General features: G+C 41.2%; 1 protein-coding gene across 1 annotated transcript in view; it reads right to left on the bottom strand.

The window, feature by feature from the left end:
- MYO19 (myosin XIX) overlaps window positions 1–25,065 on the bottom strand; it is a 65,537-nt gene that overhangs the window by 15,564 nt on the left and 24,908 nt on the right. Inside the window, 8 exon segments of the mRNA XM_044674289.1 lie at window positions 241–417; window positions 740–853; window positions 1,155–1,276; window positions 3,381–3,454; window positions 3,538–3,709; window positions 4,114–4,204; window positions 5,115–5,191; window positions 5,413–5,509. Of these exon segments, the coding sequence (XP_044530224.1) occupies window positions 241–417; window positions 740–853; window positions 1,155–1,276; window positions 3,381–3,454; window positions 3,538–3,709; window positions 4,114–4,204; window positions 5,115–5,191; window positions 5,413–5,509 (924 nt within the window).

The following is a 25,065-nucleotide window of genomic DNA, read 5'->3' as shown; positions in this document are numbered from 1 at the left end:
AGTTCTCACAAATGGGAGTTCCTTGGCAGAACAAGCTGCCAAGGAAGGCTGGAGGTTCACTCTCTCTAAACATCTTCACATCAAGGAGGCTGAAAGACCACCCCTTGGGGATCTGATAGAACAGACCCTCCCTTTCCACCTCTGAGTATCTGGTAAAAGCCCTCTGTAGGAAGTTCTTTAAAGGTCACTGAGCACTGTTATCGTAACTAAGGATCCAGGCTTCCCTTGCTTTCTGCTGACCTTATTTTTCTCAACCATGCCCTCGATCTGATACTGCACGGGACCAGCATAGTGAGAGATGATAAAATTGGGCTCCTTGCTAAGCTTGTTTCGGCTCAGGCTGGCATTGCTGGACAGGGCCTTCTCAATTCGAGTCTGGAGCTGGATGCTGTTGGACAATCTATTGAGGCGACACTCCTGCATAGAAACAACACGAGAATGAAGATGAGAGCAAGAACAAAGAAACTACATTTACACTGTTCTGATTATTCCTGTGGTTTTAAAACTCAGGCTATTCCCTACCCTTCCTTCCTTCCTCCCTCCCCCTCCTGGCAATGCAGTGGCTAGTCATGGGCCAAGCCACCGTTCTCTCCTCCTTAAGTAGCTCTCACTGTCTTCTCCACTTGGGGGAGGGGGGCCCTCACAATATTGGATTTAGTGTGGATGCCCACTGAGGCTCAAACCTTCTGTACTCAAGTGACTCATCAGCCCAGTGCCCCCCACCCCCTTTCCTTCTCACCTCATTTATGAGGGAACAGATGCTCACAGGATTTCCTTCAATCAGGTCCAGGCAGCTCTGATTGTCCTGGTAGCTGATGAAAGACCACTCCAAGCCCTCTGCAGCATATTCCTCCTGGAGCCATAGAAAAGCAGGGTTGAGGGTGAGCAGGGGGAAGGGGCAGGAGTGACCTGAGCTCCTGGACATTCTGGCCTCTAGAGGTCAGGCCAAATCAAATATGGGCATTTAAGGAGGCAGCAGTTTGGGATGAAACCCTGCCTTGTTCCTAAGGCCCTGCACCAGAAGGTGCACTCAGGAGCACCAAAGAGGCTAGTCATCTTCCCCGCACCACCCAGCCCTAGCCACAGTTCTGTGGCCACTGAGCCATACAGCCCATTCCCCGCTTTCCCTGCCCACCCTGCCCCTCGCTCCGTACTTGCTGGGCTCGCAGGTAGTGAGCCACAAAGTGTTGCTGCAGCTTCTCATTGGCATAGTTAATGCATAGCTGCTCCAGGTTGTTGTTGGGGAAACATTCAAACCCGTACACATCCAGGAGCCCTGGGCCACAGGAAGGTGCAGAAGGAAGGAGTGGGGGAGAAAGCACAGTTATTATGGAGGGGGGGGGCGGCTGGCTGCCCCCCACCTGTCTGAATCTGCAGTCTGACTCCAGCTAGAGGCCGACACTGGATCCAGGAGTCCCCAGGGCCCCTCTCTGGCACAAGCCTGGCACGATGTCTATCGGAAAGCCGAGGTGAGGAGAGCGTCTGTTCTAGGACGTGTAAAGCAAACCTTCCTTCCCCAGGGGAAGCACCTGGGTTCTCTCCATGCCCTCTCTTTATCTGTGGCAGACGGGGCAGAAACTTGACACTCGGGCTTCTCTTTGGAGCTCTCATTCTGCCATGATGGTAGCTAGTGCTGTGCCCACACTGCCCAAAGAACCAGGACCTAATGTAGGGATTCTTAACTTTTAACTTACCATGGACTCCTTTTCAGAATAATGTTTTAAATGAAAGGTAAGGGCTTAAAATAAATAAAGTGCATGGGATTACAAAGGAAATCCATTATAATGAAATGCAGTTTTAAAAATACTCTCACCCTGAAACCAAGTTCATGGCGGGGGAGGGGGAGGCACTTGATTAACACTTCAAAGTTGTGGTGTAGAGGAAATAGCTCTGGACTTGGAGCCTGAGAACCTGAGATCCAGTTCTGGCTCTGCTATGAACTAGGGGTCCATACTCGCCTTTCCTCATCTGTAAAATGAGGGGTTGGACCAGACCACCTGGTGGCTCAGGATTCCAGGGGAGGGCTCATGCCTGGCCACCCCCTTTCCTGTGGGTGTGGAGAAGCCTGACATTCAATTAATTCAACTCATCCCTCTCTTTTTCTTTGGTTCCCCTTTCACTTCAATAAGTTTTAATGATTACGTTTCCATTTTACCAGGCACTTCCAGAGGTAAGAGGAAAGAACAGAAACTCCACCCTTGAGGAGCTCAGATCCCATCAGTGAGAGAACATGAGTTTGTGATTGTTGTTCAGTCACGTCTGAGTCTCCGTGATTCTCCTTCTGGGGAAGTGGCTTGCCATTGCCTTCTCTGGCTCATTTTTACAAATGAGGAAACTGAGGCCCACAGGCTTAAGTGGCTTGCCCAGGGTCTCCTAGCCACTACATGGCTGAGGCCAGATTTGAACTCAGGAGTACTCTATTCCCTGTGCCACCTACCTGCCCGAACAAAGGTACATAAATGAGCAAATATAAACCAAGGGACCAGAACTTGGAGAAATCAAGGAAGGTTTTGTAATGATTAAACTTAGAGGAGGTGGCACACAAGCTGACCCTTCGAGAGAGGCTCATGTTTGGGAAGTGGAGGTAAGGCTGGGGACACGCGAAGGCATGAGAGCAGGAATATGGGAAGGTATTCACAGGGAACATCCAATAGACATTGAGGCGCAAGCCCAGAGCATGTGACTGGAACAGCGTCTCATTAGCTGGGGAGAGCCATGGAGGTCAGGCCATGAAGGGCTTATGTGTGTTCCGAGCTCTGCACCCTAGGAGGGCCAGGGAGCCAGGGCGGCTTCAGGGGAGAGGGTGACTGGGCACACTGGCGTGGGGGGGAATGCTGAGCAGATGGAGCCGCCAAGATCAGCAACAGAGCCATTAGTTCCTCCCACACAGGAGGCGGATGGGCCCTTCTGGATGCTATGGAGAGAGACCCCTGGAGCCCTCTGCAGGCTTGACCCCAACCCCCAGCCCCCAGGGTTCTCCTGCCACACAAAACTGCTCCATCTCTGACCTCCACACCTTTGCAGCGTTTGGAATGCCCTCCCCTCCTCCCCTCCAATGGATAGCCCCGTCCCTGATGGTACAACAGGAGGCTCTTCCCAGGCCTCCCCAGCAGCTCTGCCTCACCTTCTCTATGGGTCACTTTTTTATGTTGCCTCCTCCACCGGAATGGGAGCTCCTTGGGAGGAGGGACAGTGTTTCTGCCTGCACCCTCGCACCTCATACAGGGAGGGAACACGCAAAGTAAATGCTTGGGGCTGCCATCATCTAGTCTAATCCCCTCATTTTCCAAAGGAGGAAATGAGGGAAAGGAGCTGCCCAAGGGGTCCAGGGAGGACCTGGGCCAGGGGTCAGAAAGGCGAGGAGGCCGAAGAACACGTACCGATGAAGGTGCTCCAAGAGGAGGGCTCTGCACAGATGCTCCCATTGATGACAAACACTAACCATTCGAACAACCTGTGGAGGGTCAGGGAGGGTGGTGAGCCCTGGGGCCCGGGGCCCCCTGCGGAGACCCCCACAGAGCAGCTGGGCTCACTCACCGGCCGTAGATGGCTTTGGCCAGACAGTCTCTCCTGGTCTCACATTCGGCCCGGGAGCATGGCTTCCTGAAGACCTGCTGCTGCTTCCCGGCGCTGATCCTCCGGACCTGGAGCGTGTCCAGCAGCTCCTCACAGGGGATCTGGAGCAGAGAGGCTACCGTCGCTACACAACCTGGCGTGGGGACCACAGCGACAGTTACATGCCGGTGGCGGGCCAGTGAGGCGGCAAAGCCCCTGGGCCCCTGCCGGCCGTGCGGGTCCTGGAGGAATTGGGGGAAGGAGCTCAGACACGCCTGCGGCCTGGCCCTGGACAGAAGGCCCGCTCTGGCTGCCCCACATCACTAGGCTGCTGCCGGCCGCGGCACCACAAAGGGCCAGAGAGGGTGCTTTCGGCATCTTCGCCAGGCTCTCCCCACCCCCCTTGTCCCAGATTCAGGCTCTTCCCCGGACACAAGTCTCCTTCCCCAGCCTGCGGGGCGCCAGCCTGCCCTCTTATCAGCCTGTAACCTGGTTCCTGGGAGCCCCCCTGGGTCCTCAGGGTTCCCAGGCAGGGGTGGTGAGCTCCTTCCCTCTTACATTTAGCATCTTCCTGTGGCTGGCAAACCTGGGATTCATCCTCCGAGTCAGCAAAGCGGACATTGCCAAGATGCAGCAAGCCTGCCAAGACCTGTAGGAACAGCGGGACAGTGCACTCAGAGGCCTGGACCTGAGAGGAGGCACCCACTTCCAAAGGCTTTTTGGGTGACCACTCCCCACTTTCACCCCTTGGTGGTAGGGCAATAGGCTTGGAGGAGGGGAAGGAAGGAGCTTCATCCTCAGCAGTCATTCTTTTCTGTGCCTCATTTCTGTAGTTGCAGAGCTAAGGGGAATCCCTGCCTCTGGAGAGATACTTTCTTCTCTTCCTGCTCTCCTCAGCCAGCTAAGTGTGATGGCCCTGCAGGCCTGGGTGACACCTATAAGAAGCCCCCTAGATCCCTGGTGTCAGAGTGCCCAGGCCCCACCTAGCTATTCCCAGGGGCACGGACCTTCCTTCCTTGATGAAGCTCTCCAAGGGCCATCCACACCCAGCGGGCAGCATTCAAAACAATTCAGAGGGCACAGCTTCTCTGACCAAGGCCAAGTGCCAGGCCCTGATCACTACAGCACTGAAACTGCCCCGACCTGCTCTTCCCTGTGCCAGCCTTTTTGTCCTGGGCCCACAGTAAGCAGATTCCTGCCCGGCCCTGGACTGCTGCTTCCCAATCACACATCTGTTCACTTCAGCAATTTCTCAACTATTCTTTCCTCATAGTGCTCAGGCCTGGTCTTTCCTGGTTGACTGAAAAGCCTGGGGCTTCCTGAGCGACATCTTCAAGGGCCGGCCCCAAGGCTCTAGGCCTCATTGTAGCCCCTGGTGCACCCAGAGCAGCTCCCCGGAGCTCAGTCACCCCAGCTCACTGGTTGATCTTGCCACCTCTGGAGGAGATAAGGCCTAGTCACTGCATCAAGAAAGGAGGTGTTGCCAGTTGTAGAATCTCCTGGCCCAGGCGATGGCTGATCCCCTTCCCCAATGACATGACTCATTTTTCTCTCCTGACCTTAAAGATGTTGTTTTGAATGGAGTGATCAATGCCCAGGTGGAGCATGGCATCTCTGGTCACTTCAAAGCAATCCTCTGGAAACAAAACAAAACACCCAAGTCACAGACAGCCACCTCAGTATCCCAGAAGAGTCTGATGCCTCTGGGACTCCTGGGTCTCAGACTTGAGGAGGTAGGTCTGAGGCCTGAAAAGCAAAGAGTAGGAGATAAATTGCCCTCTGGAGCTTTGGGGTATGGGGCTCATTTCACATGCTTGTTGCCAGCCCAAGGAAGCAGAAGCCCAGAGCTCTCCCTACCTTCCAAGGTCCTCTCAGAATTGGGGAGCCAGTAGAAAGCTGCTCCCTCAGGCAGGTGCCACTCTAGCCTCTCACTTGAACTGGCTCCTTTGGCAATCTGGGGAACCAGAAATGATCCGATGAAATGCTTAGAAAGATAACCCCAATAGACATGGTGGAGACAGGAGGCTGAACACTATCTTCCACCTGCTGTATGAGACAACAGAAGAGAAAGCCCCAGAGGAGCTCCCAATAGCACACCAAGAGAACTTCTGTTCCATTCCTATTCTTGATACGGTATGCAATAGCTTTATAAATAATCTGAGGGTAATCCCCTCCCCTCTTCCAAATACAGTCTGTCTCTTTTTTCTCCCACTAGTTTCTTCCTATCTGTCTCTAAACACAAAGGGTCTCCTCAATCTTAAAAAAAAAAAAAAAACACCTTGTCCTTCAATAGGGAAAAATACTTGTATAAAAATATTATAGTTGTGCTCTTTGTAGTAGCAAAAAATTGGAAAACGAGGGGGTGTCTCTCAGTTGGGGAATGGTTGAATAAATTGTGGTATCTGATGGTGATGGAATACTATTGTGCTCAAAGGAATAATGAACTGGAGGAATTCCATGTGAACTGGAAAGATCTCCAGGAACTGATGCAGAGTGAAAAGGAGCAGAACCAGGAGAACATTGTACACAGAGATGGATACATTGTGGCATAATCGAATGTAATGGACTTCTGTACTAGCAACAATGCAATGATCAGGACAATTCTGAGGGACTTATGAGAAAGAATGCTACCCACATCCAGAGAAAGAACCGGGGGAGCAGAAATGCAGAAGGTAAAACAACTGCTTGAACACATGGGTTGATGGGGATATGATTGGGGGTTTTGACTTTAAATGAACAATGATACATGTAAAACCCAGTGGGGGAAGAGAGGAGGGAATGAACATGAATTATGTAACCATGGAAAAATATTCTTAATTAATAAAAAAAAAAAAGTGCCCTTGACCATTCTAGCAGCTACAGTTCCATTTCTCCCCACTTCTCCCCCTTTTTACTGCCAAACTTTTTTATCTGGACCCAATGTTTCCATTTTCTTAAAAGGCCCAGGGTCGCCTCCATGCTTCCTGTGATATGGCTTTGGTACTCCCACCAGGCTATTAGAATCCTTTCTCAAAGGTCATTTAGGACTCCTAATTCCCAAATCTCTTAGCCTTTTTTTCAGTCCTCATCCTCTCTGCCTTCTCTGCAAGCTTTTGATACAAAGGACCTCCTTCTTTTCTCCCTTCTAGATGCTTTCTTTTCCCTTAGCTTCAGGATCCATATTCTCTTTGTTCTCCTGCTGAATGCATGATATGGATATTACCCAGGGCCCTCTCTCTCACTTTGCTTTTTAAAAATTATCTTAATTTTAATAAGGAATTTCCACATAAGTTTTCAAAAGTTATATGATCCAGATTGTCTTCCTCCCTCCTTTCCTCCTCCCTCCTGGAGCTAACAAGTAATTCAATCTAGGTTGTACATGTATTACTACTCAAAATATATTTCCATATTATTCATTTTTGTAAATGGATAATCTTACAAAACCAAAAATCCAAAACATATACCCAAATGAACAAGTGATAAATCATATATTTTCATCTGCATTTCTATACTCCAACAGTTCTTTCTCTGGAGGTGGGTAATGTAAATCTTGATGAAAGAGTATAAATAATGAAGAAATATCAATACTCAACATATATGCACCAAATGGTATAGCATCCAGATTTCTAAAGAAGAAACTAAAGGAGCTTAAGGAGGAAATAGATAGTAAAACAATACTAGAGTGGTACCTTAATCTTCCTCTATTAGAACTAGACAAATTGAACCAAAAAATAAATAATAAAGAAGGGAAGTGAATGAAATGTTAGAAAAATTGAAGGTGGATAGCATTCTTTTTCATAAGTCCCTCAGAATTGTCCTGGATCACTGTATTACTGTTGATAGCAAATCTATCACAGTTGATTGTTCCATAATGTTTCAATTATTGTGTATAATGTTCTCTTGATTCTTATCTCACTCTGCATCACTTCATGTAGGTCTTTCCTGCTCTGAAATCATCCTGTTCATCATTCCTTATAGCACAAGAGTATTCCATCAGCATCATATACCCCAGTTTGTTCATCCATTCCCCAATTGAGGGGCATTGCTTTAGTTTCCAATTCTTGGCCACCACAAAAAGAGCAGCTATAAATATTTTTGTACAAACAGGTCCTTTCCCATTTAAAAAAATCTCTAGCACATTGACCTAGTTTTATAGTCCTTTGGGCATAATTCCAAATTGCCCTCCAGAATGGTTGGATCAATTCACAACTCTACCAGCAATGTATTAGTGTCCCAATTTTGCCACATCCCCTCCAACATTTATTATTTTCCTTTACTGTCATATTTGCCAATCTGATAGGTATAAGGTGGTCCTTCAGAGTTCTTATAATTTGCATTTCTCTAATCAAGAGGGATTTAGAACATTTTTTCATATGATTATTGATATTTGACTTCTTCATCTGAAAACTACCTCTTCATATCCTTTGACCATTTATCAATTGGAGTGTAACTTATATTCTTATAAATTTGACTTTGTACTTTATATATCTGAGAAATGAGACCTTTATCAAAGAAAGCTGTCATAAAATTTTTTCCCCACTTTGTTGTTCCCCTTCTAATCTTGGTTGCATTTTTTTAATTAAGAAAAATTTTCCATATTTACATGATTCATGTTCTTCCCCTCCCCTCCTCCCAGGCCCCTCCCACGGCCAATGTGCAATTCCACTGAGTTTTACATGTGTCATTGATCAAGATCTATTTCCATATTATTGATATTTGCTCTAGGGTGATCGCATTTGTTTTGTTAGTCCAAAACATTTTTTAATTTAATATAATCAAAATTATTCATTTTATATCTTGTAATATTTTCTATCTCTTGTTTGGTCATAAAATCTACCTATGTTCTAATTTACTTATATCACTCTTTATATTTAAATCATACATGCATTTTGATCTTATCTTGGAATAGGGTGTGAGATATATTGATCCAAACCTAATTTTTACCATACTGTTTTCCAATTTTCCCAACAGTTTGTCAAATAGTAAGTTCTTATCCCCAAAGCTGGGATCTTTTGGTTTATCAAACGCTAGATTGCTGAGGCCATTTATTCCTATTCTGTTCCACTGATCTACCCTTATATTTCTTAGCCAGTACCAGATTGTTTTGATGATCACTGCTTTATAATACAACTTAATATCTGGTACTATTAGGCCACCATTCTTCACATTTTTTTTCATTTGTTCCTTTGATATTCTTGATTTTTTGTTCTTCCAGATGAATTTTGTTATTATTTCTTCTAATTCTATAAAAGCTTTTTGGAAGTTTGATTGGTATGGCACTGAACAAGTAAATTAATTTAGGTAGGATTGTCATTTTTATTCTATTATCTCAGCCTGCCCATGAGCAATTAATGTTTTTCCAATTGTTTAGACTTAACTTTATTTGTGTGAAGTGTTTTGTAACTGTGTTCATATAATTCCTGCGTTTGTATTTTCAAATAGATCTCCAAGTATATTATATTGTCTAGAATGATTTGCTCCTGGACTTTGTTGGAAATATGTAGAAATGCTGATGATTTATGTGGGTTTATTTTGTATCCTGCAACTTTGCTAAAGTTATTATTTTAAATAGTTTTTAGTTGATTTTCTAATTATACCATCATATCATCTGTAAAGAGTGATAGTCTAGTTTCCTTATTGCCTATTTTAATTCCTTCAGTTTCTTCTCTAATTATTAAAGTTACCATTTCTAGCACAACATTAAATAATAGTGGCGATAATGGGCATCCTTGCTTCACTCCTGATCTTATTGGGAAGGCTTCTAACTTATCCCCACTGCAGATACTTGCTATAATAAGGAACTTCTGGGACAAGATAGAGGACACCTTGAGTGACAGTATTGTAGGCTGAGACCTGGGAATGTACCCAGGTGGCCTGAGCCAGGGCTAAAAGGCAGCTGGACCCACCCCTATAAATACCCATGATGCACAGCACAAAAGGAACTCAATTTTGAGTATTGCTGGGTGGAGGGTGGATCTGGGAGTATGGGTAGGCCCATACCTGCAATCTAGCATCCTTGTTGAGAGCTTTAGGAAAGTATCATACCTACAAACAATAGAGCTGTGAGAGAGCAGTAATATTGACATCAAGGAAACATCAATAGCCTTCCCTATTCTTTGGCTTAGCTCCGGTCAAGTCAAGCCAGAGTTAGCGAGAGGGTGAAGAATCTCCAGCCTATATTTGATCCAACAACGTCCATAGTTTCTGATCATCTCCTTGAATTAGTTAGCAAAAGCATCCCCCAAACTTCTTCCCTTTCCCTTGTTCCTAACCCCTTGTTGAGCAAGAATTAAATACTGTTGTTTAAGTTCAAGTCAATGTTTGGAGTGCCTTCCTGATTGGTAAAACATCTAAAGCCATTAGGAAGGGAAATTTATTCACACAGATTCATAGCATTATCCAACCAGCATACTAGTATTAGCCCACATCAATAACCAAACCAACCCCAGGCTAAGGAACTAGAGAAGTTGATAACACACACAACTCCTCATTGGTTACTTGCTTGGGCAACTATTAAAAGGAGACAGCCAGGCAGACTCAGTCCAGTAGAGCCTGTCAGTCTGGGAGAGGCATAGCCCTTCTATTATCAATACAACAAAGATCTGTGTTTCTTCACCACCCTTTTTTTAACAGTTTTTGGCTGAGCCATAAGGGAACTGATACCTGAGGGTATAGGAACCATGAGGATAGCAAGAGTCACCTTTATCTTTACCACTTTATCCCTGTTTATCTATTCAGCAATGCAGGGAATTTTCAACCTTTGGTTCTACATAATTCCTGAATACTGCCCGAAACTCCTGACAATATATGATTCCTATATAAATATTTAGCTTTGACCATGGCAGAATTAATATCATACCTGCCTACAATATTGGCTATGATAATCACAATGATTCAGGGAATTTGGGGTCTCAAAAAGGCAACAGAACTGTTATGGGGGACTAGAAAGAACACAAATGAGGAGCTGCTGTAGGTTATGAAGGAGCAAATGAAACAAATGATTGAGATCAATAGGAAAATAAGAGAGGGACAAACTTTAGACTCCCATACAATATTACAGCTTGAGACAATAGAAAAGGCACACACAGCCCAATTGCCACAAGTGCAGCTAAGCCTTCGACTACAGGAAATCCTACCCAACCCAACAATGACAAACAGGCCAGCAATCAGACTGAGACAGGAGCAGTAGGTCCTAACACAGTATCTTTATACCCCATTATCAATCAGGCTCAGTTTAGACCAGATGGAGAATTGGTATGGATGAAAACTTACAAAGCTTTCCATGGCCCAGGACCTGGAAGTCCTTAGGAGAAGATTCCCCAAATACTTCCTGTCCCCATACAAGTCTGCAAAAGAATTAAAAAGGACCTTTGATTTGTTTAACCCCAGTTTTAGTGACGTTGAATTTCTTCTGGATGAATTTTATACCCCCTCTGAGAAAGCTAGATTCCTAGAAGAAACTAGAAGCAATGAGAATCTCACTTCCTGGCCATTAAATCACCAAGACCTCGATATTTCCTCTTAAACCAACATGAGATACCTGCTTCGGTGTAGAACAGACCTCCTAGAAGTACTCAAAATCCATGCAAAATAACCCAATGCATGGAATAAGTATAAGAAACTGAGGCAGGCCAAGGACAAACACCCCAGTCTTTTTCTGGACAGGCTTATTGAGAGTGGAGAATTTTTGGAGTTTCCACAAAGATCAGGCTGCAGAATCCCTACCACACATAAGGAAGCAGTTCATAAAAGGGATCACCTTACCCATTCAAATCTACTTTAAACAGAGCTGTCCTTAGTGGGAAACCCTAATAGTGGAAGAACTAAGGCAGCATGCAACATATATATACACACATGACTCTAAGAACAAAGAACTAAAAGCAAGAACTGAGTCAGATTCAGAGGACAGCTTAATAGCTGAGCTGAAAAGGCAGTTGGCAAAGGCAGTTGAAAGAGATGAAAAAGGACAAAGAAAGAGAGATTAAAAATTTAGCTTTGAAGACAGCAAGAAGTCAAACCTACAAGCAGACAGAGTCCTATTCCAGGCCTAAGAAAACCTATAGCAAGGTACCACAGTGCTACCTATGCCAGGTCATCTGACCCGGCAATATAAATTTAAGAAGCAAATTGAATTTACAAACAGCAAGGCAATGGGAAAATAAGTCACAACAAAAAAGAAGACGACAAAGAACATCAATGTTGTAAACATGATTGCAAAGAAAATTCAAAAACTCCCTCACTTGAGGATATGCAAAGGTACCTCAAGATGGGAGAGAGACAGAGACACCAATGAAGCCAGGACACTAATTTATCCAATTCACAGATGGGTGCTATAAAGAGAGAAAGCACTGAGCTCAATGAAGATAGAGGCAAAACAGAGAATTAGGCTGAAGTACTATGGTTAGGTACCAATAATGATAATCAATACATAGTATTTGAAAACATAAACAGACAAAAGACTGCTGAGGAATTAGAAATGTACAAAGAAATAGCTCAAATGAAGATGTTGGGGATGGACACACTCTTGTAGGGAACACTGAATCAGCACATGCTTCATTATAAGATGGGGATGTGAGAAGACAAAGACACGGAGGGTCTGGTCAGAAGCAAGGAAAGCTTAAAACCAGCCTGCCAAATAGAAATACCTGTGTTGGGAAAAAGACTTTATATCATATAGGAGTCAAAAGCCCATACCGAATAAAGAAAAACAAAGAGGGGAACATATTGGCAAAAGAGAAAAGTCATATATATCCCAGTCCAGGGGGCAGTGTTCTATAAAAGAGGGAAAAGAAACATTTTTTCAATTCACTCCACTCAAAGTACAATGTAGCCAAAAATGGCAGACTTTTTACCCACCCCAGCCAGTAACTGTAACAAAAGATCAATTCTTAATCCTGAGGCTAGGAAATTTCAACCTGAAAATCATAATGAAGCCAAACAGTTTCCAAACGTAAATGCTCTAACATCAGATCCCACTAGCTTGCTTGAGAATTCTGAGGGACCAAGGGAGAAAACTAAGTTCACTTGGGACAAAGTTTACCATCAAATAAACCCAAAGTTAGAGGAGAGATACCCTGGCATAGTGAAATGAAAAGATAGCACATCAAACTCTCACCCTGAAGCTGTAACAGGGAACTCTTATAAACCTCTAGCTTTGAAAATAAAAGATCAGGTTGTAACTGACTTTTCAAGTCAGCCATTTTGCCCAAGCAGAGCAGTCCCTGAAAATTCTAAGCCAGGCACAGTTGCTAGGGAGACAAATGAGCTGGGGGAAGAGACAGGGTCAGAATGTTCAAGTGATCTGTTCATGGAGGCAGACATATTGTATTACTGTAAACCGTCTAATATACTGACATTGGAATCTGATAACACTGATCTTAAGCCACAAAGACAACTAAACCAGTTGCTTTCCTTTGCACAAAAATAATACCATTAGTAAACCAATAATTTATATTGAAATTAATGGGAAAATAATTCAGGGTTTGGTAGACATGGGGGCAGAGTGCAGCATACGCCAACATTTGCCAAGGGATTGTGAAACGCAAGGGAATGTACAAGTGAGAGGAGCTGCTAGAATCTCACAATTAAGCACCAAAATTTAAACCCAAAATGGTGAAATTGGGACCCATCCAGTTTGATCACTCATTCCTCTTGCTTCCATCATGTCCAAACAATCTAATAGGGAGGGACATCCTATGCAAATTAACTGCAACCATTTATTGTGAATCAAATGGTGAAATCTATTTGCATTTTTCCAAGCAGTCATTAAAACACCATCCAATCCTCTGTTTGGACAGATTGGAAAGGGAATCTGATGCACTAACAATAGAATAAGATAACATCTACAAGATTCCTGATACAATCCCTAAAGACATCTGGGCTACCAAATCTTCCTACCAGATGTAGGAAGAATCCTATCAGCTAAACCTGTAAAGATCAGAGTGAAAGGAGGAGTACCACCTAGGATACCTCAATTCAAGCTTAGCAAAGAGGCAGTGGCCGGTATCAGACCAATAATCCAGAGTCTCCTAGAACAAGGAATACTAGTCCATGGCTTTTCAGAATTCAATACTCCCATTATGCCAATAAAAAAGGCAAAGCTAGATGCTGAAGGAAACACCCAGTGGATAATGGTTCAAGACCTGAGGGCTATCAACAACTATGTGGAAAAGACTCATGCAGTTGTACCTTGTCCATCTGAAATCATAGTTGAAATTCCAGCTTCAGCTAGGTGGTACACCATTTTAGATCTCAGTTCAGCCTACTTCTCAGTGCCTGTGTACAAAGACAGCCAGAAGCTTTTTGCTTTCACATAGGAAAGAAAGAGCCTGTTATGGAGTCGTTTGCCACAAGGGTATGTCAATAGTGCCAACATATTTTGCCAAATCTTGCAAAAGGACTTAGAATTCATTTCTTTCACTGACAGCAAGATGGTACATTATGTAGATGACATACTACTGTCACCAATGGGAGATATTTGCCAAAGGGACAGCATTCACTTGTCAGAAGAGCTGTGTAAGAGAAGGCATAAAATTGCAAGAAATAAAGTACAGTGGGTTAAGACCAGGGTTGAGTATTTGGGATTCATACTAGAGAATGGTACCAGAAGCATATCCCAAAGAAGAGTTGCAGACATACAAAAGTTGAGCCTGCCCAAGACAAAGAAACCACTACGGTGTGTGTTTGGAATTCAGGGAGGTGCCATTTAAAACTTCCTGTGGACACGCGGGGACTTTGAGACTACATTCCCCATGATCCAATGGGTTTCTGGTTTCCGGTTTTGGACGTGGGGATGTCAGACGTCCCCACGTATAGGGCAGCTTAAAATTTGGGCTTGAGAGGATCTCTTCCTTGGCTACGTAGCGAGGATGGGCGGCACTGGCGGTATCTTTGAAGAGATTTTATCAGACGCGTGGTCAAATTATATATTTTATCGACATGGCTATGGCTTTAATTAAACTACTAATTTCCCTCATTTTATCAGTCTTTATCATTTTTAATCGTAACATTGATGGCAACCAGAAGGTTGAAAATTCGGACTCTAAATTTTTTAGATAGTCTGAGAGTATTTAAAATCCTCTCCAGAGGGAAAGGGGAGAGCGGCTTTGCTTGCCATGTGGCTCTGGGACCTGGAGTCTCAGAAACGATCTTTTTCCGCTCTTGTTCCTCTCCCTATTTTCCCCAGCCTCAAGGCTGCTTTACAGGGAAGAGGGACAATGGTTTTAATTGCCGCTGGGCTGCAAATTCTTTTGCCTGGTGGCCCCTACTGACAGTAATCGAATGCTGGGTTTCCTGCTGTCGTCTCCGTGGATTTCCCTAACTACCAACCTGGCCTCCGTTCCTGCCTACCGAATCCTGAGATTTCCAAGGAGCGACCCCAGCCCTGACTTGCTGAGTGCCGCCGTTTCAGCTTCAGCCTCTGCCTCTAAAGATTTGTAAAGTATTACCCCTACTCTTGCTTTTAATCCATTCTAGCCCTCCACGTGTTTTCTCTAAAGCCTGATCTAGGCAGCCTCCCAACCCCCACCCACAATCTCTACACGTGGGATTTTCTAAAAACTGACCTAAGCTTTTCTCTAGCCCCTACTCCACGCCTCCACCTGGAACTAGCGTTTACTGTTCATCGGGCACATGGCCTATTCAAACTTTCTTGTGATTATTAAACTGAAACTCAGGGGAAGAAATTCACCCCATACCTGCTCAGAACTTTGAACTAAGAGCAGAGACTGATTATAAGGACCCTGAATTTGAACTCTGAATTGGACCAAAGGTGGATTTTAAAACCTCATAACTAAATGGGTTTTAAAAAGATTCTGTATCTTACTGTATTTTGCTGATTAATTTTATGAATTAATCTTGCTTATTTCGTTGATTTTCCTGTTGCACTGAAATCATTTTAAGCTAATGAAGTTTCTGCTTATGATTTTATTATATTTCCTAATTTATTTAAGGTTTTACTGTATCAAAACAATGCTGTTATATGTACCATCTATGAACATCTTATAGGAGTACATGTCTTTTAAGTTTTATTCTATATTGGTAATTGTATAAAACCTTGGAGGTTTCGATGTCTTGAGATTTAAATTGTAATTTTATGAGGTTTTTTAAATTTTACTTTAAATCCTAATTGTTGTCTTAAAGGACTTTTATATATTTTTATATATTTTATTATAAAAAATAATTTATTATTAAAAAAATTATTGCCTTAAATGGGTAGAAGCATGAAAATTTCCTACCTGGGATATTTTTAAAAACAGGAAGCTGAAAGAGCTCCTGTATACTTCTATCAGAAGGATCTACAATTCCTGAGGATAATTTAGACTAGAAGGTTTTTTTTAATATCAGATTTTGATATGGAGGCAGTTACAGAGTTTGTTGAGAAACTCTTAGCCAAGATTTAAAATTTGTAACAAGTATATGATTTTTAAACATCATTGTTTATTGTTTTAAAATGTGTTATTAGAAATTATGGTACTCTATTTGAATGTGCATTGTGAATCTGCTATTTTGTAAAATGCATTTACACTCACAGAAAATGAATCTCATTTTTGGGTAAAAAAAACCCTTCACTAATTCTAGCTATATATATATATTTTTTATTTTTAAAACATTCTCTTTTTTTTAATTAGAGCAATTGATTTTTTTCTCATCTCGTACTGGAAGTCAAATTATATATTTTATTGACATGGCCATGGCTTTAATTAAACTACGAACTTCCCTCATTTTATCAGTCTTTATCATTTTTTATTGTAACAACGGGCAATGATAGGCATGACCAGTTTCTGTAGGCAGTGGATACCAGGTTATTCACTCATAGAAAACCTTTGACAGAATTAACCAGGAACACTGTCACAGAGCCACTGAAGCTCAACAGAGAACATATACATGCAGTAGAAAAATTAAAAGCTGCTATACTATCATCTCCAGCTTTAGGCATTCCTGATCATGATAAGCTGCTGTTCCACCTATTCATTCATGAACGCCTGTGGTGTTCTCATGCAATATCTTGGTAACGACCTCAGACTCCACATTGGATCATGTAATCCAAGGCATGGTTTCCTGTTTGAAGATAATCGCAACTGCAGCTCTAATGGTTAGGAAGAGTTCAAAGCTAGTTCTGGGAGGGGAGCCGAGATCGTATTCCCCGCATCAAGTCGAAACCACAGTGCAGAATGCAAATCTCCAAGCTTTTACCTCACAACGTCTTTCCCAGTGCCAAGTGATATTACTAACCAACAAGAACCTGACTTTCCATCATTGCAAGAACATCAATCCTGCAACACTTATCCCTGATTTGCCATTGGAAAGGGATAGCCTTCACAGTTGCAGTGACACCTTAGAGATTGTGCAGAAGACCAGAGAGGACTTATAAGACATACCCCTGGTCAATGCAGATCTGACTTTGTTCTGTGATGGTTCCAGTTATAGGGTTGATGGCAAACATTTTACAGGGGCTTCAGTTACCACTCAAGAAGAAACTCTATGGTTCACAGCACTTGAGCCAAAGATCTCTGCTTAAGGGGCAGAAATCTTAGCCTTGACAAGAGCTCTCCAAATTGCACAGGAAAAATCTGTTAACATATATACAGACTCAAAATATGCTTTTGGGGTAGTTTATGCATCAGGGGAAATCTGGAAACATAGAGGATTCATAACATCAAACAGGAAAGCAATAGCCTATGGGAAACTGATCAATGAATTGTTACAAGCTATCCAGTTACCATCCAAAGTTTCTGTGATGCACTGTCGTGCACATCAAAGACTCATGGGGCCAGTATAGTTAGGCAATCACCAGGGGGACATCATCACAAAGTTTGGAGCTAGATTTGGACCTTTGAAAATATTACATTTATCCTTAGTAGGGAGAGACCAACTACTAGAAGCATACTCTCAAAAGGAAGTGAAATATTGGCAAGATCATCTTGGGGCAGATCTAGTAAATGGAGTGTGGATGTCCAGCTATGGTAAACCATTTTTTGCCGAAATTACTGCACCACACCCTTGTGCACAGCAATTCACAGAAAGGGTCATTATGGGATATTAGCTCTAGTGGACATTATAAGAAAACACTGGATCGCAATGGGCATCACAACAGAAACTAAAAGAGTGTGTGACAACTGCAAAGTCTGCATGCAATATAACCAATCCATCACCAGAGTCAAAGCTATGGGAGGGAAACAACTAGCATACACTCCTCTGAATGCTTGCAGATTGATTATGTCACAATGCCCAGATGCCAAGGGTATAGGTACATATTAGTCATAGTGGACAGATTAACAAAATAGCCAGAAGCATTCCCAGCCAGGCGGAATAATATAGCATTTGTAGCCCAGATCCTACTAAGAGAAGTAACACCCAGATTCTATATACCTGCAAAAATTCCATCTGATTCTGGTAGTCATTTCGCTAATTCCATTCTACACCAAGTTTACCAGGTGCTCGGGATCAAAAGACATTTATGCTCTATATACAGACCTCAGTCTTCCAGGCACATTGAAAGGATCAACAAACATCTTAAAACAATGCTGGGAAAGCTGTGTTCAGAAAGTCATCTCAAATGGCCAAATGCACTGCTGATGGCACTTTTCCATATCCGTAGCCAGCCAAATAGTTCAACTCCTCTATCTCCATTCGAGTTACTGTATGGGCAACTACCATGGCATGGAAAAGCTCCACAAGACACCAATTATCTGTCACACTTTGGTATAGAATACAAGATCTATGAGTATATCACTCTATTAAAGGAAAGGCTAGATGAGTTACACAGATTAGCCTTAATCCAACAAAGAATCCCATCAGACTATAGCTAGCACAATTTCAAACCTAGAGACATCATATACATTAGAAACTTTACCAAAAAATCAGCATTAGAACCAAAATGGTTTGGACCTCATGAAATAATTCTAGTAACTCCCACAGCAGCAAAAGTCAATGGCAAAGAAGCATGGTACCACTTCACACACATAAAGTCCTCAAAAGAAAAGCCTCAAGAGAAAGACCTAACCATAGACAAACAGCAGCAGCCAGAAGGCCAAAGCATAAACATACAGCAACAGCCAGACAGCCAGATCATAGCCAAAGACCAGTTAGAAACTCAAAGCATACATGGACACCAGCAATCTGTAAACTTATACATACAAGACCTCAGCAGCAACAATGATGAATAAACACAAAGCCAAATAACATCAATGACAATACCAAACTCTAAAGACTTTCATAAAGGAAAAAAAGGGGAAAACAAAGAAAATTTTGTGGCAACACAAAAATTTTACAACACAGTGTTACACAATCACACACTGGTTCCTGATCCAAGGCAACTCTACAATCAAATCGACATCTGTCAAAATGGGTATCCAACACAGATGAAGACTAGATGAAATCCCAGAGAACGTAAGGACATCAGGACAACACAAGAGACACTGCACAAGGACTACATAACGACCTGAACTATTGTAACACCTATGTGACTTGGACAACTTCACCAGAAGAATCACAACGGCAACAAGATTGGCTGTGCAAGATTTAAGTTTGAATGGTACAAGGTTTACACTTTCAGACACAAATCAAAGGCATAAGTAAGCACATTCACACATTAGAATGCATGCATCAGAACATTAGCTGATAGATAAGAAGGATTCTAAAGAAGAGGCTGAGTATGAACCAGGCAGAACATGCTAGGTCATAAGTCCAATACACAGACACATTAAAACTATTTCATATGTACATAGTGTAAATAATGTATATAGTTATGAGTAAAGAGTACCTTGGCCATGTTAAAACAAGAGAACCTGTGTTCCTTGATAGGTCAAACAGTACTTACCTTACTCTCTTTAGTTAAGACATCACATACAAAACCTTGTATGTGTGTATGTGTGTATGGAATGGGTGTTGTATTTTGTCAAAGCCTTTTTCTGCACCTATCTGAGATAATCATGTGATTTCTGTTTGTTTGATTATTGATATGGTCAATTATATTGACAGTTTTCCTAATATTAAACCAACTTTGCATGCCTGATATAACTCCCACATGGTCAAGTAAATAATCCTTGTGATATATATATTGCTGTCTCTTTGCTAGTATTTTATTTAAGATTTTTGCAACAATGTTCATTAAGGAAACTGGTCTGCAATTTTCTTTCTCTGTTTTTGGTCTTCCTATCAGCATCATATTTGTTCTCATAAAAATAATTTGGCAGAATTCCTACTTTATTTTGTCAAATGAGATTAATTGCTCTTTAAATGTTTGATAGGGTTCACTTGTGAATCCATCCGGCCCTTGGGACTTTTTCTTGAGGAGTTTATTGAAGGTTTACTCAATTTTTCTGAAATTGGATTAAGTATTCTATTTCTTCTTTTGCTAATCTAGGCAATTATTCATCTATTTCACCTAGATTATCAGATTTATTGTCATATAGCTCCAAATGATTGCTTTAATTTTTTCTTCATTGGAGGTAAAATAACCCTTTTCATTTTTTATATTGGCAATTTGATTGTCTTCTTCCTTTTAATCAAATTAACTGATGCTCTATTTTTTTTCTTTTCATAGAACCAACTCCTATTCTTACTAGTTCAATAATTCTTTTACTTAAAATTTTATTAATTTCTCCTTTATATTTCAGGATTTTCAATTTAGTCTTTAATTGGGGATTTCTAAGTTGTTCTTTTTCTAGTTGCATGCCCAATTCATCAATCTGCCTTTTCTTTCCCCTGAGTACTGCTTTGGTTGTATCCCATAAAGTTTGATATGTTGTATCCTCATTACCATTCTCTTCAATAAAATCCATGATTGTTTCGATATGTTCTTTGACCCACCTATTTTGAAGAATTAGATAAAAGTTTCAAATTAACTTTAATTTGCCTTTCCATAACACCTTGACTATAATTTCTATTGCATTATGATCTGAAAAAGTTATATTTATTATTTCTGCTTTTTTGCATTTTGTTGTAAAGTTTTTATGCCCTGGTACAAGGTGAATTTTTATATAATTACCATGTGCAGCTGAAAAGAAGGTATATTCCTTTTTATCCCTATTCAATTTTCTCCAGATAGCTATTAAATTTAACTCTTCTAAAATTTCATTCACTTCTTATTTATTTTTTGGTTAGATTAACCTAGTTCAGATAGAGGAAGGCTGAGGTTCCCCCCATTAGTTTGATTTTATTATTTCCTCCTTAAGCTTTAGTTTCTCCTTTAAAAATATGGATGCTGTATCATTTGGTGTATATAATGTTAAGTACTGATATTACTTCATTGCTTATACTACCATTTTATCAAGATGTAATTGCCCTCCTCATCTATTTTAATCAGATCTATTTTTGCTTTAGCTTTGTTTGAGATCATGATTGCTACTCCTGATTTTTGTTTTAATCTTAGTTGAAGTCCAATAGATTCTGCTCCATACTTTGTGTGTATCTCCTTGCCTCAAATGTGTTTCTTGTAAACAACATATGTTAAGATTGTTGTTGTTTTTTTTTTTTTAATTCACTCTGCTGCTTCCCTTTTCTGGGTGAGTTTATTGCATTTACAATCACAGTCATGATTACCATCTGTGTATTCTCCTCTATCTTGATTTCCTCTTTTAATCCTGCCCTTTCTACTTTCACTCTTTTTCCCTCTAAACCAGTGTTTTGCTTTTAAGCACTCCCTTCCCAACCCTTCACCCCCCCTTTTTTCTTATTCCTCTTCTACTTCTCTATAGGGTAAAATAGGATTTTATATTCCAAAGAATCTGGCTGTTCTCTCTCTGAGCTAATTCTAATGAGAGTAAGGTAAGTATTATCCATCCCTACCCTCATTCTCCCCTTCACTGTAATTGTTTTCCCCTCGCTCCCCACCCCCGTCTTTATTTGATATAATTTATATAATTTTACTTCTCTCTTCCTATTTCTTGGTGCAAATCCTTTTATTCACCCCTAGATTTTTTTTTTGGCTTATCATTCTAAACAGCTTACTACCACACTCTCTGTCTATGTATACTTCTAACTACTATGATAATGATAAAAAACTAATAGTTACAAATATCGTCTTTCCATGTAGGAATATGAAGTCTGACCTTATTGAACTCCTTAAGTTCTTTCTCTTATTTACTTTTTTATGCTTCTCTTGAATTTTGTATTCAGACATCAAATTTTCTATTAAGTATAGTCTTTTCTTCAGGAATGCTTGGATCCATTCTATTAAAATACCTTATTTTTCCCTGAGAGAATACAGTTTTGACAGGTAGGTAATTCTTGGTTGTAAACCCAATTTCCTTGTCTTCTAGATTATCACTGCAAACTTTCTGATCCTTCAATGTGGAAGCTGCCAGATCCTGTGTAATCCTCTGACTGGAGCTTCATATTTGAATCCTTTCTTTCTGGATGCTTTCAGTATTTTCTCCTTGACCCGGGAGCTCTTGAACTTGGCTATAATATTCCTGGGAGTTGTCATTTGGGGATTTATTGCAGAAGGTGATCTGTGGATTCTTTCAAATTCTATATTGTCTTGTTCAAGAATATCAGGGCAGTTTTCTTGGATAATTTCTTGTAATATGATGTCTAGGCATTTTTTTAAATCATGACTTTCAGGTAGTCTAATAATTCTTTTTTTTTTTTAATCCTTACCTTCTGCTTCAGAATCAATACTATGTATTGGTTCTAAGTTAAAAGTGTGGTAAGGGCTAGGGAATTAGGGTTAAGTGACTTGCCCAGGGTCACACAGCTAGGAAGTGTCTGAGGCCAGATTTGAACTTAGGACCTCCCATTTCTGGGCCTGGTTCTCAAACCACTGAGCTACCTTAACTGCCCCCTAGTCCAATAATTTTTAAATTGTCTCTCCTGGATCTATTTTCCAGATTAGTTGTTTTTTTCAGAAATATTTTTCTTCTATTTTTTCATTCTTTTGATTTGATTTTATTGTTTTTGATGTCTCATGAAGTCATTACCTTCTATTTGCACAATTCTAATTTTAAAAAATAAATTTCTTCCAGGACCTTTTGATCTTCCTTTTCCTTTTGGTCCATTATATTTTTCATGGAACTCTTTTCTTCATTGGATTTTTGTGCCTCTTTTTCCACTTGACCAATTTTGATTCTTAAGCTGTCATTTTCTTTTTACATTACTTTAATTTTCTTTTTCTCATTTTTCTCCAATCTGTCTTATTTGATTTTTGAATTCCTTTTTGAGTTCTTCCAAGTGCCTGAGACCAATTACAATTTTTCTTTGAAGTTTTGCATGTGGTTGTGTAGATCTCACTGTACCCTATTGACTCTGTACCTTGTTGTCTCCAAAATTTTTTTCTATGGTTAGATGTTTCTTTTGCTGTTTGCTCATTTTCCCAGCTTTGTTTGTGTCTGTGGACTGGGAGTTCTGAAAGCTGCCGATTCTGTCTCCTATTTATGACGTGGAGAACTCAGCATTCTGAGCTATTTTGCTCAGGAGCTAAGGACTTCACAACAGAGCAGGCTTGAAAGGGCTAAGTATTATACCTTCCAGGCCCCACTATGGTTGGTGCCAGGGCTTGGGACGTCAAGGGGGTAGTGTGGGGTGTGCCATGTTCTGTTGTTGATGTAGGCTGGGTTCTGAGATCCAAGTTGTCCTATCCCCAGGTTTAGAACCTAGAGAAGTAGGAGGGGGGTGGCTAGCTAGCACTTCTCTGTATGTAGTTTTGCCTCCTGTTCCTCCTTATCCTGAGAAAATTGATTCTATGACTACCTTTCAAGCTGTGTTCAGAAGGAGAGCCCCTTCAACCTGTCTCGCTTTTGGTTTTTGACTCCTGTCTTTTTGAGACACTTTTTAAAGATTGGTTTGGAAGGATTCTCAAAGCAGTTTCAGCTTTCACTGTTATTAAACCACCATCTTGGCTCCCATGCTCATTTTGCTCTCTTGATAATTTTATTTGTGCAGCTTCAACTGCCACCTCTGTGGAGATTACTCACACATCTCTACATATGGATTTCAACTTTCTCATAAATTCCACATCTACATCTCCAATGGGCTACAGGACTGTTCACCTGGCTGTGCAGATGACTTCTCAAAATCAGGATGTTCGAAACTGAGCTCATCTTTTCCAAAAATTTTGCCCTTCCTCTTTACCCATTTTTTAAACCTTGGGGTTATCTTTAGCTCTTTCTCGTTCAATTTTCAAGTCTTGCTTCTCTCACTTCTGTACCTGCATTTATTTTCTTCTTTTTCCCCCCACTAACTCCTAAACAGCCTAGCATAGGCCTTCATTTCCACCTACCTGGACTACTATAACAGCCTCTTTAACAGGTCTTCCTGACTCAATCCTTATTCCCCTTCAAGCAATCCTTCACATGACCACGATAATGCTCTTATTTAAGAAGAGTTGTGGCTTCTTATATCATTTTGCTCAAAAACATCTTCCATGTTCTCCAACTCTCTATGGAATAAAGTTTCCACATCTTTGCTCAGTGTTCAGGGCCTCTCAAAACTTTCCTATTTATAGGATCGTATATTTAAAGCTGAAAGGGCCCTTAGTTCAATTACATCTTTTTAAATATGAGGAAACTGAGGCACTAAGAGATTTAGTGACTTGTCCAGGATTGCATAGTGAGTGTTTGAGGTGGAATATGAATCAGTTATCCTTTATTTTGAATTTCACATTACTAAATTGCAAAATGTCAGAAAACAATTGTAAAAAATTGTTTCTACAATTAAAGGTAATAAAAATACAAATTTAAAAAGATTGTGAGCTCCTTGAGGGTAAGGATGGTTTTTTTTTGCTTGCATTTATCTTAATAAACACTGGCTGGCTATAAAAATTGAATATAATAAAAGAATCCCAAAATTTGGCAAAAAAAATCTTATTAATTTTTATCACCAGCTACATTACTTGGTTTTGAATCTATGAACAACATTATGTTTCTTGTCCTGTACACTCTGGTGCTGCCTACTACCCCATTTTTCAGGTCTGTACTGTCTTCCCTCATAGATTTGGAGCTCTTTTAGGGCAGAGGATATCTTTTAAAAAATTTGTATCCTCAGAGCTTAGTTAGCACAATGCTTGGTACATAGTAGGGACTTTTTGTCAACAAATGACTTTTATCCTATTCCTATATTCTGCATTCTAGTCAAACTTAATAATTCCTTGCTAGAGTGTGCACCATACTCTCATATCTCCATGTCTTTGCTCAACCCAATCCCCTATGCCTGAAATGCCCCAATTCTCTCTTTTTCTTTGCCTCGGGTATTCCTATCTTTAAAATCCACCTAAGATGTTACCTCCTCTTGGAAGTTCTTCCTGTTGCCTCTGGTCTGTAACAGCCAAAATGTTGCTTTTTCCTCAAGTCTTCACAAAGTCCTTTGTTTTATACTTCTCTCACTTATGACATAATATTAGGTAGTCTAGGCATTTGTGTTTGTAGCCTATCTTCCTACTGGTAAGTCTATAAGCTCCTGATGTCAGGGACATGGTCCAATCTAAACTTTGTATGGAAGTTGACAGAGCAGAAGCAGGGAAAGCTCAAACTATTCTGAGCATTCTCGCCAATCAATCTTAAAATATTGCTTCAAAATGACTACTAGACTGAA

Source organism: Gracilinanus agilis, chromosome 4 (assembly GCF_016433145.1).
Source record: "Gracilinanus agilis isolate LMUSP501 chromosome 4, AgileGrace, whole genome shotgun sequence".
In the NCBI taxonomy this organism is placed as follows: Eukaryota; Metazoa; Chordata; class Mammalia; order Didelphimorphia; family Didelphidae; genus Gracilinanus; species Gracilinanus agilis.
This window is presented reverse-complemented; position numbering and strand designations above follow the sequence as displayed.